Here is a 14,376-nt window from a genome sequence, read left to right as displayed (position 1 = left end):
CCTATAGCCAAAATAATCCTATATCATTGTGTCTAGAGCATTTGGGAGTGGTATACCGTGTGTGGGTGTGTTATACCTAACAGCCAGAGGCTCCTCAGCGGTGGTTCTGTTGTTCTCCTTGTTGTCTGCCTCCGGTATCCCGTTCACGCATCCCAACGGCTCCTCCCGCACTCCCATTGGTTCGCTGCGGGCCAGTCCACGCTCCTCCTCATCCAGGCCATCCGTCTCCAAGGCAACATCTCCGGCCTGGGTTGACTCGTCGTCTGCGGGGACAAATAAGCAGATGGCAGATGACTCAATATGTACACTCACAAACAGTGGTGTTTGTGCAAACAGACAAGTTAATCACATACAGTGTATGCACTCACTAGGGATGTGACAGATGGACAATTTTTCTTAATGTTTAAACTGCCATTTTTGTATCGGTTTCCGTTAAAACTATAAGAAAAATTCAGACAGATTTTTGTCAATTCACAACAATCTATCAGTATAGGCAGGTCAGCCACCAGACAGTCAGAACCGTGTACTAGGTCTATCTATCAGTATAGGCAGGTCAGCCACCAGACAGTCAGAACCGTGTACTAGGCCTATCTATCAGTATAGGCAGGTCAGCCACCAGACACCCAGAACCGTGTACTAGGCCTATCTATCAGTATAGGCAGGTCAGCCACCAGACACCCAGAACCGTGTACTAGGTCTATCTATCAGTATAGGCAGGTCAGCCACCAGACAGTCAGAACCGTGTACTAGGCCTATCTATCAGTATAGGCAGGTCAGCCACCAGACAGTCAGAACTGTGTACTAGGTCTATCTATCAGTATAGGCAGGTCAGCCACCAGACAGTCAGAACCGTGCACTAGGTCTATCTATCAGTATAGGCAGGTCAGCCACCAGACAGTCAGAACCGTGCACTAGGTCTATCTATCAGTATAGGCAGGTCAGCCACCAGACAGTCAGAACCGTGCACTAGGTCTATCAGTATAGGCAGGTCAGCCACCAGACAGTCAGAACTGTGCACTAGGTCTATCTATCAGTATAGGCAGGTCAGCCACCAGACAGTCAGAACCATGTACTAGGCCTAAATCAGTAGGCAGGTCAGCCACCAGACAGTCAGAACCGTGCACTAGGTCTATCAGCATAGGCAGGTCAGCCACCAGACAGTCAGAACCGTGCACTAGGTCTATCAGTATAGGCAGGTCAGCCACCAGTCAGAACTGTGCACTAGGTCTATCAGTATAGGCAGGTCAGCCACCAGACAGACAGAACCGTGTACTAGGTCTATCTATCAGTATAGGCAGGTCAGCCACCAGACAGTCAGAACCGTGTACTAGGTCTATCTATCAGTATAGGCAGGTCAGCCACCAGACAGTCAGAACCGTGTACTAGGTCTGTCTATCAGTATAGGCAGGTCAGCCACCAGACAGACAGTCAGAACCGTGTACTAGGTCTATCTATCAGTATAGGCAGGTCAGCCACCAGACAGTCAGAACCGTGTACTAGGTCTATCTATCAGTATAGGCAGGTCAGCCACCAGACAGTCAGAACCGTGTACTAGGTCTATCTATCAGTATAGGCAGGTCAGCCACCAGACAGTCAGAACCGTGCACTAGGTCTATCTATCAGTATAGGCAGGTCAGCCACCAGACAGACAGTCAGAACCGTGTACTAGGCCTATCTATCAGTATAGGCAGGTCAGCCACCAGACAGACAGAACCATGTACTAGGTCTATCTATCTATCAGTATAGGCAGGTCAGCCACCAGACAGACAGAACCGTGTACTAGGTCTATCTATCAGTATAGGCAGGTCAGCCACCAGACAGTCTGAACCGTGCACCAGGCCTATCTATCGGCAAGAAAAAGCTGCATCCCACAATTTCTTGGCTTGCAATGTCTTGCAACTTCAGTAAAGTAGGGCCTATCATCAATGAAGGGGCTAGGATATTCTACGTGCAACAGACCGAAGACTGAAAACACACACACACACACACACACACACACACACACACACACACACACACACACAGGAAGAGGCAAAGCAAGAGGTTCACTCTTGCCAAAATCTTATTTATTTTGGACCTGAGCTTGTCGCCTGCTTTCCCGCCTTTGGGACAACGATTCCCATTGTTAGGGCGGAGACATGAGCGTCTCGTCATCATACACAGAACTCTGGCCAAGAGCAGGCGAGCCAGGGTAAGAGAGAGGGAGGAGGGGGCAGGCAGAAAGAAAGTCTTGGAAATCTGTGTCTCACAATGTCTTGATTTTCATGCCTTGCAAATTCGCCAAAAAGTAGCCCAAAGTTGGCCTCTTCCCGTCTGCTTTGATTTAAATGACAACATTCCCCAGGCCTTCATAGCCAACCATCTAGTTAGGCTATAACACAGAAAATAATATGTTTTGTGATAACTGCATTGTGATTTAAATTTGGCAAAAAAAAAAAACTTCATGTTAATGATCCCAACTTTGTTTAAACATTTGAATGTTTAAAAGTTCACACCCCTAACATACGCTAGAGCTGGGATGACATACTGAAAATGATCAACAACGACGACCACTTACCAAAGGCATTTTACTGATATCGATAACTGGGATAAATAGCCTGTACCAGAGAAATGTGAAGTTTGAAATGAAAGAAGTCTGCTAATTTGGGACATTTCTAACACGACAGTTGATAGTTATATCTAAAGTAGTAGTAGCAGCAGCAGCAAGTACTCATTAAAGTGAATTGTTCTATTTATCGCTATAACTCAGTCCATTCATGATAGGGATTTTTGCCCATACTGCCCAGCTGTCTCACACACACCCCGTTGTGTCAAAGGGATGGTTAAGTGATGGTGGACACTTACCCTTGGTTTTGACACAGTTGGTTTCTTCTTCGCCCTCCTCCTCTCCATCCTGTATGTCTTTCTCATCCTCATCATCATCATCATCATCATCTCCCTACACAGGACACATGGACAGAGCGCCGGTTAAAATATGTATCAACTAGTATGTGGGAGGATTACTGGATGTTTTTAATCCAAGCTGATTTGGCTATTGTGGAAAGCACAGTTTCCATGGAGATATCAGAGCTTGAGAAATGTGAACTCACCTTTTCTTGGTCCCCTTTTCTGGTTCTCTTCATGATCTCCTCAATTCTCTGCAAGTCGAAGAGCAACAGGGAGATTGACGTGACCAATTTCTGGCAAATTACACCCTGGTTGAATGGTTGGACTGCCTTTACGTTCAAGTGTTGGTATACAGGGAGTGGATGCAGGGGCTATTTTCACTGAGTGTGCATACTGAATGTGTATGATGAACAGGTTACTGAAACATCCAGTCAACGTATGCAGTGTGTATGATCAAGCATGCATGATGTGATGGTGATTCTCCACCCACCTTCTTCCTCTCCATGCGTTCCTTATGGTTCTGGGCCATTACCCTCTCCCTCTCAATGCGGACCTTCTCTGCATCAATTGCAGCCTGTGCCTCCGCCTCTTCACGCTGCGATTGGACAAACCGGTGGTCAATCACAAGCAACCAATCAAACAATAAAATTACACCAACAACACTGAATGTGTGTGTGTCCCTACCTCTTTCTGTAGCTCAGCCTGTCTCCAGGCCTCCTCAGCCTCCAGTCTCTCTCGGTCTGCCTCCGCCATGAGAGCGTCCTCCTCCTCCTTTTTCTTCCTCTCCTCCGCCAGCCTCCTCTCCTCCTCCAGGCGTTTCAACCGTGCCTCCTCGGCCAAGCGTTTCTCCTCCTCCTTCCTCAGCCTGTAGATAGGATAGGAAAGGTCAATGCCCCCCCACAGAAAGATGGAGAGACCACTTGAAAGTGTTCTAGCAGCATGTCTCCTTACTTCTCCTCCTCCTCTCTCAGTACTCGGAGTGCCTCCTCTCGCTCCTTCTTTTCCCGCGCCAGACGGCGGTTCTCGGCAAGGATCATGGCGGCCTCGGCTGCGGAGTTGGTGCCCGCCATGGACTTCTCTGAGAGACAGATATCAGCCACACAGGAGGTTAGTAAATGTATTGTTTCATTAAAGGAAAAATCCACCCAAAACCATTGCTTTAATTTACAGTGTTAAATAACACTAATATGTGAGAATATTTTTTGTGAACAAATGTTTCATTTCAGCGTTATAATAGAGGTTGGTAGCAACAAGGAAAATTGTTGTGGAAATCTGTTGCAGCTCAAGTCGACTACAAAATCCACAATGCAATGTTCTCTATGGGCTGGCTGGCTATCTAGCTAGGTAGCTAGCTAGCAAACGTTGCTACACACAATAAACTCGAAAGACAATATCAGCATGTAAAGTAGCTAGTTAGCTGTAGAAATCGCCTAAACAAACTGCACTATCAATTTAAGAGTCTACAATCTCACCATGTTCAACCTGCAGATCCATGTGCCTCACACAGCAGTCTGACATTCACAACCGCAGATATACTTTTGAGGCGATGGGAAACGTCAATGGGCCGCGCGGTGCATTCTGGGCAATTCTGGAACAAGGAGTGCTCTCCTTCAAGGAGTGAATGGGAGTCTATTGGGCGCTAGCTCAAACACCCAACATTAGCACGAATTTCGTCAACAAGAAGTACATCATTACAAATCTTTTCTGAGATGTGAGAATTAAATTGCCATCTATAGTATCGTATAGCTTTGGAATCGTGACATTGAGGAAAAAAGGCTGAGAAGGGATTGCGTGACGATTAGCTTAGCAACCGCGTGACACAGCATGACAACGCGATTGGTCAACAGTCTGCTGGGTGGGGCGTTATACGTTCCTTCATTCATTGGATTCCTATCTCCTTTCTATAATATCTCTGGCAGCGTCACCATGCAATGCACCCTGGACTAAAGAGGCAGACAAACAGGAAGAATGTGCTAGACCCTCTGTTAAATGACACATTTCTCCAGGTAGGAATATTGCAACTTAGAACTTCCAGTGTAGTGATAGCGACTTTATCACAACGCTACGGATTTCTACCTGCTTCACCGCCAATCACTCAGATACACATGAAATGACCCAGGGAATCGATAGATCACTCAGATGCACTAAAACCACAAAACATTCAAAATAGGTGAACCTTTCCTTTAATGACATAACCAAGCCACAACCACACAGCAGCCATAGCACTACTACAGATTACACACACACAGAGAGTGACACAGCCATCTCTGTGGCTGCTGGTCATAAAAAGATATGTCTCCTACTTCAGAATAAGTCCCATTGGGAGCAGTGAGGACCTTCAGCACACACACACACACACACACACACACACACACACACACACACACACACACACACAAATGCATTAACCCTCTCCTAATGAGTTCTACAGTAGTAGTACAGGACTCCAACCAGAAGGGGGTACTAGACCTCTAGGGCTAACAGGATGTAACTACAGCTGGTTCACAGAGCATTTACAGCTCCACACTAAGCTGCTACTGGGGCTGCCATGTCACTTTCCCTTGCTAATGAACCGCACAGGAGAGGAGCCCACTAACACACTGTGTTGAAACAGCTATTAAGCCATAGATCAGGGTTGCCCAACTGGCATCCCGTGGGTTTTTATTTGGCCCTCTATGTTGGACATATTAGTTGTTTTTTTTATACAAGGAAATCAGGTCCAAGTGAATTTAATTTGGGAAATCTGTTCCCAAGTATTTCCACGTATAATAGAGAGATCATACACATATATCTGTTTGGGCTTCTTGCGGTCAATTTGCAGTCTACAAATCATTTATAATTATGATCTGGCCCCCGATCCATCCACTCAACAACAAAAACATGCCCGCGGCTGAATCTAGTTGATGATCACTGCCATAAATCATTTAGATACCTCCGGATTGAGGACAGAGCAGAGGCTGATGCCCTTTATGGGAACTCAGTAATACAATACAGGGTTTCCAACGCACTGCTTCAGGGGCTTACAGTATAGGCCCCCTCTCCCCTTATTTGAAGAAAGTGAGTCTCAGAAGACAGATTGTCAGCATTTGTTCTTGCTTAACCTGAGCTCGGCAAAGTCCTTACTCAAGTGAGATTTCGGCCCTATGTCATGACTGTGGTACTAACAGATGGAAATAGCTAACTCAGCCCAGAGAGAAAGGTGATCTCAGTGAGGTTGTAGGTTCTCTTTGCTCACCGTCCTTGGTCTTACTGGAGGACGTGGGATTAGGAGCCGGTGTTGAGCTGGTCTGGGGGGGCTCTGGGGACTGGGGGGCCACAGCCTGGATGGGACACAGGTCCTTTGGCTTGGAGTCTTTCTTCCGCAGGGTGGGGGGGCCAGTGGGGGTGAGGGCCGGTCTCTGGATGGGTGGTGGCTTGGCCGAGCTGGGCTGAGGGGATGGGGGCTTGGCCGAGTTGGGCTGAGGGGACGGGGGGCGATGTTTGGTACCTCCGGGTGACGGGGGACGGTTACGGGGGCTTTGCCTGTAGAGGGGAGACAAGATTTGACAGTTTTAGCAATTATCCAACAAATCTAAACAATTTCAATAGTACACAATTAAACAAGAAACATCTAATATTGTTTTATATTCAATATTGTTAACACATTTTCTGGGGGAGAGATGTGATGTCTTACTTTGCTGCACTGGGGGAGGGGGTTCTCTTGCTGGTCGGGAGGGGGGCGGGGGAGGGCGAGCGGTGGCGTCCCGCGATGTTGGAGGGCGAGGCGGGGCGTTTCCCTCCAGGCGATGAGAACTGTTTCTCCTTCTGTCGTTCCACAAAGAGAGAGAGAGAGACAATTCAGTCCATTACGTCATCCGACTAGGGTATCCTTAAAATAACACATTGGATTAATACTAGAACAGCAATCCTTCATGAGAATACAGTGAACCAGTAGAAGTGGATCGATAACATGGAGTGACCAGATAGCACCTGATCCATGACACAGACAGTCTCCCCATGTGGTCTCAGAGTGTCCTCCCTACTGCAGCCCAAAGCAGGCTTTAAATAACGTCACAGCACTGACCATCACCATGAAGGTTACCATGTGGGCATGTCTGATTCAAATAAATCCATTTATAAAAAGTCTGTACCACGAGAGGGGTATGCTGACGGGCACAGCAAGGACACCCACACCTGGTAACACAGAGGGACACACATGAAAACTGACACGAATGCCAAACTCAGGAGGTGTGTGTGTACGGCTGTATAACTATTTCATCAGGGTTTATCTGAACACTGCTGAGTAAAAGAGCAGGGTGAATTTAGTTCTAAACTGTTTGCTTCTATTGGGGTAGAAATTAGAGGTCGACCGATTAATCGGAATGGCCGATTGATTAGGGCCAATTTCAAGTTTTCATAACAATTGGTAATCGGCATTTTTGGACGCCGATTATGGCCGATTATATTGCGCTCCACGAGGAGACTGCGTGGCAGGCTGACCACATGTTACGAGTGCAGGCAGTGAGGAGCCATGGTAAGTTGCTAGCTAGCATTAAACTTATCTTATAAAAAAAAACTATCAATCTTAACATAATCCCTAGTTAACTACACATGGTTGATGATATTACTAGTTTAACGAACTTGTCTTGCGTTGCATATAATCAATACGGTGCCTGAAATTGTGTCACTTCTCTTGCGTTCAATGTAAGCAGAGTCAGGGTATATGCAGCAGTTTGGGTCGCCTGGCTCGTTGCGAACTGTGTGAAAACCATTTCTTCCTAACAAAGACCGGAATTAATTTGCCAGAATTGTACATAATTATGACATAACATTGAAGGTTGTGCAATGTAACAGCAATATTTAGACTTAGGGTACCCACCCGTTCTATAAATACGGAACGGTTCCGTATTTCACTGAAAGAATAAACATTTTGTTTACGAAATGATAGTTTCCGGATTTGACCATATTAATGATCTAAGGCTCGTATTTCTGTGTTTATTATATTATAATTAAGTCTATGATTTGATATTTGATAGAGCAGTCTGACTGAGCGGTGGTAGGCAGCAGCAGGCTCGTAAGCATTCATTCAAACAGCACTTTCCTGCATTTGCCAGAAGCTCTTCGCAATGCTTGAAGCACAGCGCTGTTTAGGACTTCAAGCCTATCAACTCCCGAGATTAGGCTGGCAATACTAAAGTACCTATAAGAACATCCAATAGATAAAGGTGTTTGAAATACAAATGGTAAAGAGAGAAATAGTCCTGTAATAACTACAAACTAAAACTTCTTAACGGGGAATATTGAAGACTCATGTTAAAAGGAACCACCAGCTTTCGTGTTCTCATGTTCTGAGCAAGGAACTTAAATGTTATCTTTGTAACATGACACATATTGCACTTATACTATCATTGTCCAAAACTTTGTTTTTGCATTATTTAAACCAAATTAACATGTTTAATTATTTATGATTAAATGTTTTTTATTTATGTATTATATTAAGTTAAAATAAGTGTTCATTGTTCATCCAGTATTGCTGTAATTGTCATTATTACAAATATATATACACATGTATAAAAAAAAGAACATTTAAAAATATATACATTTTTTTTAACAAATTGTCCGATTAAATCGGTACCGGGTTTTTGGTCCTCCAATAATCGGTATCGGCGTTGAAAAATCATAGTCGGTCGACCTCTAGTAGAAATAGCTTTCAAAGCATTCACAAAGCACACTAGACAAAGTGCATGCCATGTATGATCATTCTACTGTGAGGAGAGGAGTTGTGAGGAGATGAGACTAGAAGAGAGGGATGTTTCATACGAGGGAGTGCCGTCCCATCCACACACACAAAGAAACTGGCCTGTCTGCCCACGTCATGTCTCCCTTTAATGTGCACTCTGGATAACCATACATTTTCACATACCCTAGCTCAGCGCTGTCGTCTCAAGCCTTGGGGAGATACCTACCCATGAGTCTGTCTCTGCAATCTCTCTCTGACTACCTCTCCTTGAATTGGACACACAAGGGTTTATCTCAACAGTCTAAAGTGGCTTCATCTCTTTATCTCCTCATTCATTCTTGTTGATCTGGAAACACAGACTAGGTCAAAACCAGATGGCGGCTACCTACCAGGAATTTGCTTTTCCCTGTCCAGTTAGTGGAGGAAAAGAGCCAAGGGGAAGAAGCCACCTCAGGCTATTGAGAGATAACATAATGGCGTCGGAGGAGATGGCGGCCGTTTTACGGTCTCCTAACCAATTGTGTGTGTTTTTTCACATTATTTCTTACGTATTTTGTACACAATGTTTCTGCCACCGTCTCTTATGACACGAAAAGAGCTTCTAGATATCAGGACAGCGATTACTCCCCTCGTACTGGACCAAGATTTCTTCTTTAACGAGTCGGACGCAAAGGATTTACTTCAGACACCCGACAAGGCCCACATCCCTGTGATTCGCATGAGAAAGAGACGGAGATATCAGGGACGTAGGTCGGGGTGCTTTGAAAGAATCCGATGGCGAGTGGGTAATCTGCCTCTACCATCAGTCCTATTAGTCAATGTACAATCATTGGATAACAAAATAGACGAGCTACGGTCACAAATATCCTACCAACGGGACATAAAAAACTGTAATATCTTATGTTTCACCGAGTCGTGGCTAAACGACGACATGGATAACATGCATCGTAAACCCTGCCAGATGTATCTGCTAGATAGACCTCCACCCCTTACCGGAGGCGGCAGTTCTGTGTATATTTGTAAACAACAGCTGGTGCACAAAATCTAAAAGTAAGGAAGTCTCAAGGTTTTGCTCACCTGAGGTAGAGTATCTCATGATAAGATGTAGACCACACTATTTACCTCGAGAGCTTACATCTATATTTTTTCGTACCTATCTATTTACCACCACAAACTGATGCTGGCACTAATACAGCTTATTGAGTACGGTCTAAAGCCATAAGCAAACAGAAAAACTCATTGAGGCGGCACTCCTAGTGTCCAGGGACTTTAATGCAGGGGGGGAAAAAAATCTGTTTTACCACATTTCTATCAACATGTTAAATGTGCAACCAGAACGAAAAAAATTCAAATAATTCTAGACCACATTTACTCCACACACAGAGACGCAAATAAAAGCTCTCCCTCCATTTGGCAAAACTGACCATAATTATATGCTCCTGATTCCTGTTTACCAGTGAAAACTAAAGCAGGAAGCACCAGTGACTCGGTCTATAAAAAAAGTGGTCAGATGAAGCAGATAAGCTACAGGACTTTTTTGCTACTACCGACTGGAATATGTTCTGGGATTATTCCGATGGCAGTGAGGAGTACAGTCACTGGCTTCATCAATAAGTGCAAAGATGACGTCACCCCTACAGTGACTGTACATACATACCCCAACCAGAAGCCATGGATTACAGGCAACATCCGCACTGAGCTAAAGGGCAGAGCTGCCGCTTGCAAGGAGCGGGATTCTAACCCGGACGCTAATCCTGTTATGCCCTCTGACGAACCATCAAACAGGCAAAGCGTCAATACAGGACTAACATTGAATCGTACTACACCGGCTCCAACGCTCGTCAGATGTGGCAGGGCTTGCAAAGTATTACAGACTACAAAGAGAAGCACAGCCGCGAGCTACCCAGTGACACGAGCCTACCAGATGAGCTAAACTTCTTCTATGCTCGATTCAATGCAAGCAACACTGAAACATACATGAGAGCATCAGCTATTCCGGACGACCTGTGTGATCACGCTCTCCGCTGCCGATGTGAGCAAGACCTTTAAACAGGTCAACATTCACAAGGCCACAGGGCCAGATGGATTACCAGGATGTGTATTCCAAGCATGTGCTGACCAACTGGCAAGTGTCTTCACTGACATTTTCAACCTGTCCCTGACAGTCTAATACCAACATGTTTCAAGCAGACCACCATAGTCCCTGGGCCCAAGAACACTAAGGTAACCTGCCTAAATGACTATCGACCCGTAGCCCTCACGTCTGTAGCCATGAAGTGCTTTGAAAGGCTGGTCATGGCTCACATCAACACCATTATCCTAGAAACCCTAGACCCACTTCAATTTGCATACCTCCCCAACAGATCCACAGATGATGCAATCTCTATTGCACTCCACACTGCCCTTTCCCACCTGGACAAAAGGAACACCTACGTGAGAATGCTATTCATTGACTACAGCTCAGCGTTCAACACCATAGTGCCCTCAAAGCGCATCACTAAGCTAAGGACACTAGGACTAAACACCTCCCTCTGTAACTGGATCCTGGACTTCCTGACGGGCCGCCCCCAGGTGGTAAGGGTAGGTAACAACATCTGCGACGCTGATCCTCAACATTTGGGCCCCTCAGGGGGACGTGCTCAGTCCCCTCCAGTACTCCCTGTTCACTCATAACCGCAAGGCCAGGCACGACTCCAACACAATCATTAAGTTTTCCGACGACAACAGTGGTAGGCCTGATCACCGACAACGATGAGACAGCCTATAGGGAGGAGGTCAGAGACCTGGCCGTGTGGTGCCAGGATAACAACCTCTCCCTCAACGTGATCAAGACAAAGGAGATGATTGTGGACTACAGGAAAAGGAGGACCGAGCACACCCCCATTCTCATCGATGGGGCTGTAGTGGAGCAAGTTGAGAGCTTCAAGTTCCTTGGTGTCCACATCACCAACAAACTAACATGGTCTAAGCACACCAAGACAGTTGTGAAGAGGGCACAAAAAGCCTATTCCCCCTCAGGAGACTGAAAAGATTTGGCATGGGTCCTCAGATCCTCAAAAAGTTATACAGCTGCACCATCGAGAGCATTCTGACTGGTTGCATCACTGCCTGATATGGCAACTGCTCAGCCTCCGACCGCAAGCCACTACAGAGGGTAGTGCATACGGCTCAGTACATCACTGGGGCCAAGATTCCTGCCATCCAGGACCTCTATACCAGGCGGTGTCAGAGGAAGGCCCTAAAAATTGTCAAAGACTCCAGCCACCCCAGTCATAGACTGTTCGCTCTGCTACCGCACAGCAAGCGGTACCGGAGTGCCACGTCTTGGTCCAAAAGGCTTCTTAACAGCTTCTACCCCCAAGCCTTAAGACTCCTGAACAGCTCAAAGGGCTACCCTCTTTTACACCACTGCTACTCTTACTATATATGCCTAGTCACTTTAATAACTCTACCTACTGCACATGTACATATTACCTCAACTAACCGGTGCCCCCGCACATCAACTCTGTACCGGTACCCCCTGTATATAGCCTTGCTACTGTTATTTTACTGCTGCTCTTTAATTATTTGTTATTTATATATTTTTTACTTAACACTTTTCTTAAAACTGCATTGTTGGTTAAGGGCTTGTAAGTAAGCATTTCACTGTAAGGTCTATCTATACCTGTTGTATTCGGCTCATGTGACATATACAATTTGATAGGCCCAGGGTGTTGCCTGCTCCGTCTGTCTGTCCTGCTCTGCATGGCCTGAACCAGCAACAGCCAGCCACTCCAACTGTACTCAGCCTGTTGTGGGCTCCTTTGTCCATCTGTCTGTGACAAAGGCACTCCTTCATATCCATGAAGGACCATGGAGAAAGGACAGGGATGGCGAGAGAGCCAGGCAGTGGAGGACACTGAACGAATCAAAGCTTGCCTCAGGCTGCATGGAACATGTCTCGAGGCTAACATGACGCTGCTGATGCCCAATTAATCTACTTGGGGGCTAAAACACTTGAATGCAGTAGTGGCATCCTCGTCTTACTCAATTGTTTGGTAAACATCTCTAATGCAGCAAGAGTGAAAGAAGCATTTCTCTAGTGAACAATGGTCTTCTCCCCAATGGACAATGAAGGTATTCAATTTAATTCCGACTTGGTCCGAGTCGTGGGAGAGCAGTGGGATTCTAAGCGAACACAGCTCAGTATCATGGATGGATAACCTACAGGGCTGCTTTGACTGGCAAATTATAGAGGATGTACGCATATAACTGAGTGACATTTGTATACTGGAGTTATTTTGTCCGACATCATTGCAGGTTTGGCGAGTGTGTTATCACCTTGTTCCTGTAACTTAATCCTGGTGTCCAAAGGGCTTCTGGGAAAGACAACCCACACACCTTTACATGATCTACATTTCCACTGTCTCCTTCATTAATTTTTGATGACCTGGGAGGGGACTGTACTTGCTAAGAACACAGAAACGACGCACGCATAGCTGACTGCTAAGTCTCTAAAAATGAAACAGTCGAGACAGGACCTAATTACACCCCATTAACAGTTTGTCATCATGCACATGAACACAATAGTTCTAAGTGCTCTACGTATGCCCCACTCCAAATTATGTGTCTTCCATTTGTCCATTCTATTAATGCTAATTCTGTGTCTTCCATTTGTCCCTTCTATGAATGCTAATTCTATGTCTTCTAGATTCATGACGTCTCACCAGTGAGGGGTTCAGTTGGTCTGCCGAGGCCGAGGTGGGCAGGGTGGTGCTCTTCTGCCGGTCGATGCTGCGGCTGCGCACGGGTCCTCGCTGCATCAGGTGCAGGGGGCTGGGCGAGGCTGAACGAGGACACAGGTGACACTCTGGTAAAGGACACAGTCATCGCAGCGCAGGGAAACCAGCCAATGGGAGCACGGGTAGAAGCAGCCGAGTTGGGTGAGCAAAGCAGAGGCATGGGGGAAAAAAAGAGAGCGATGGAGAGAGAGAGAGTAGAAAGAGAGGAAGACGATGGTTTGGGGGATAAGAGCACAAAACAACCTATTGTTAGATTATAGCACACGGCTGGTTGTTGAAGCATTGGGGCTAAACTGGAAGTGGCAGGGTTGGAGGGTGGAGCCAGAGAGAGGCAAGGACAGACAGACTGGCATCCCCTGATTGGTGCCAAAGCTCCGGTGCTGCTCATAGCAAAACACATCGACACAACACGGCAATGAGCACACCGCCACAGCGCACATACAACCCACCATCAAAAAATCATCACATCAAAGCAGAAAACGCTGGCAGCGCTCACACACACACATTAGTCTAGAAACACCCTAAACCATCACAACCCAATAGCAACACTCAAGCATGCTGGAGGAGTGCATTCATTTCTAGTATTCATTTATGGTGATGGGTGGGGGAAAAAAAATTGGTAGTTACATGTCGGGATATACATTTAGAGAGAGCGAGAGATATATAGCAATATTATTTTTGACAATATCACAATATTTTTGCTCTAGTGGCTGGACCTGCACCAAAACTCCAGTATGTATATTTTTTGGAGCCAATTTGTTTTCGTCACTTTTATTTCCATGACTGATCAAAACTCGTTTTCCCATGGTTCGCTTGTCCCTCTGCAGCAGACATATGGTGAGCAAAATGTTTGGAATATCGAATCACAATACATATACAATCGTGAGAGTCACAATATACTGTATTTCGTATCGGCACCTAAGTACTGTGACAATATGGTATCGTGAGGTCCCTGGCAATTCCCATCCCTATTCATTCATATTTTTTGTT

General features: G+C 45.9%; 1 protein-coding gene across 19 annotated transcripts in view; it reads right to left on the bottom strand.

The window, feature by feature from the left end:
- LOC106611719 (ensconsin) overlaps positions 1–14,376 on the bottom strand; it is a 47,882-nt gene that overhangs the window by 4,014 nt on the left and 29,492 nt on the right. For 11 of the 19 annotated variants that reach the window (XM_014212220.2, XM_045723922.1, XM_045723921.1 and 8 more), the window contains 9 exons: positions 13,312–13,454; positions 6,560–6,690; positions 6,122–6,408; positions 3,838–3,964; positions 3,571–3,751; positions 3,377–3,481; positions 3,090–3,137; positions 2,845–2,938; positions 77–263 (listed from right to left, as the gene is read on the bottom strand). In XM_014212220.2, coding sequence (XP_014067695.2) covers positions 77–263; positions 2,845–2,938; positions 3,090–3,137; positions 3,377–3,481; positions 3,571–3,751; positions 3,838–3,964; positions 6,122–6,408; positions 6,560–6,690; positions 13,312–13,454 — 1,303 coding nt within the window. The remainder of the gene's footprint in view (positions 1–76; positions 264–2,844; positions 2,939–3,089; positions 3,138–3,376; positions 3,482–3,570; positions 3,752–3,837; positions 3,965–6,121; positions 6,409–6,559; positions 6,691–13,311; positions 13,455–14,376) is intronic. The other 8 variants (XM_045723919.1, XM_045723924.1, XM_045723923.1 and 5 more) reach the window with 1 other exon arrangement.

Source organism: Salmo salar, chromosome ssa09 (assembly GCF_905237065.1).
Source record: "Salmo salar chromosome ssa09, Ssal_v3.1, whole genome shotgun sequence".
In the NCBI taxonomy this organism is placed as follows: Eukaryota; Metazoa; Chordata; class Actinopteri; order Salmoniformes; family Salmonidae; genus Salmo; species Salmo salar.
The sequence above is the reverse complement of the archived record's forward strand: the minus strand, read 5'-3'. Positions and strand labels throughout refer to the sequence as shown.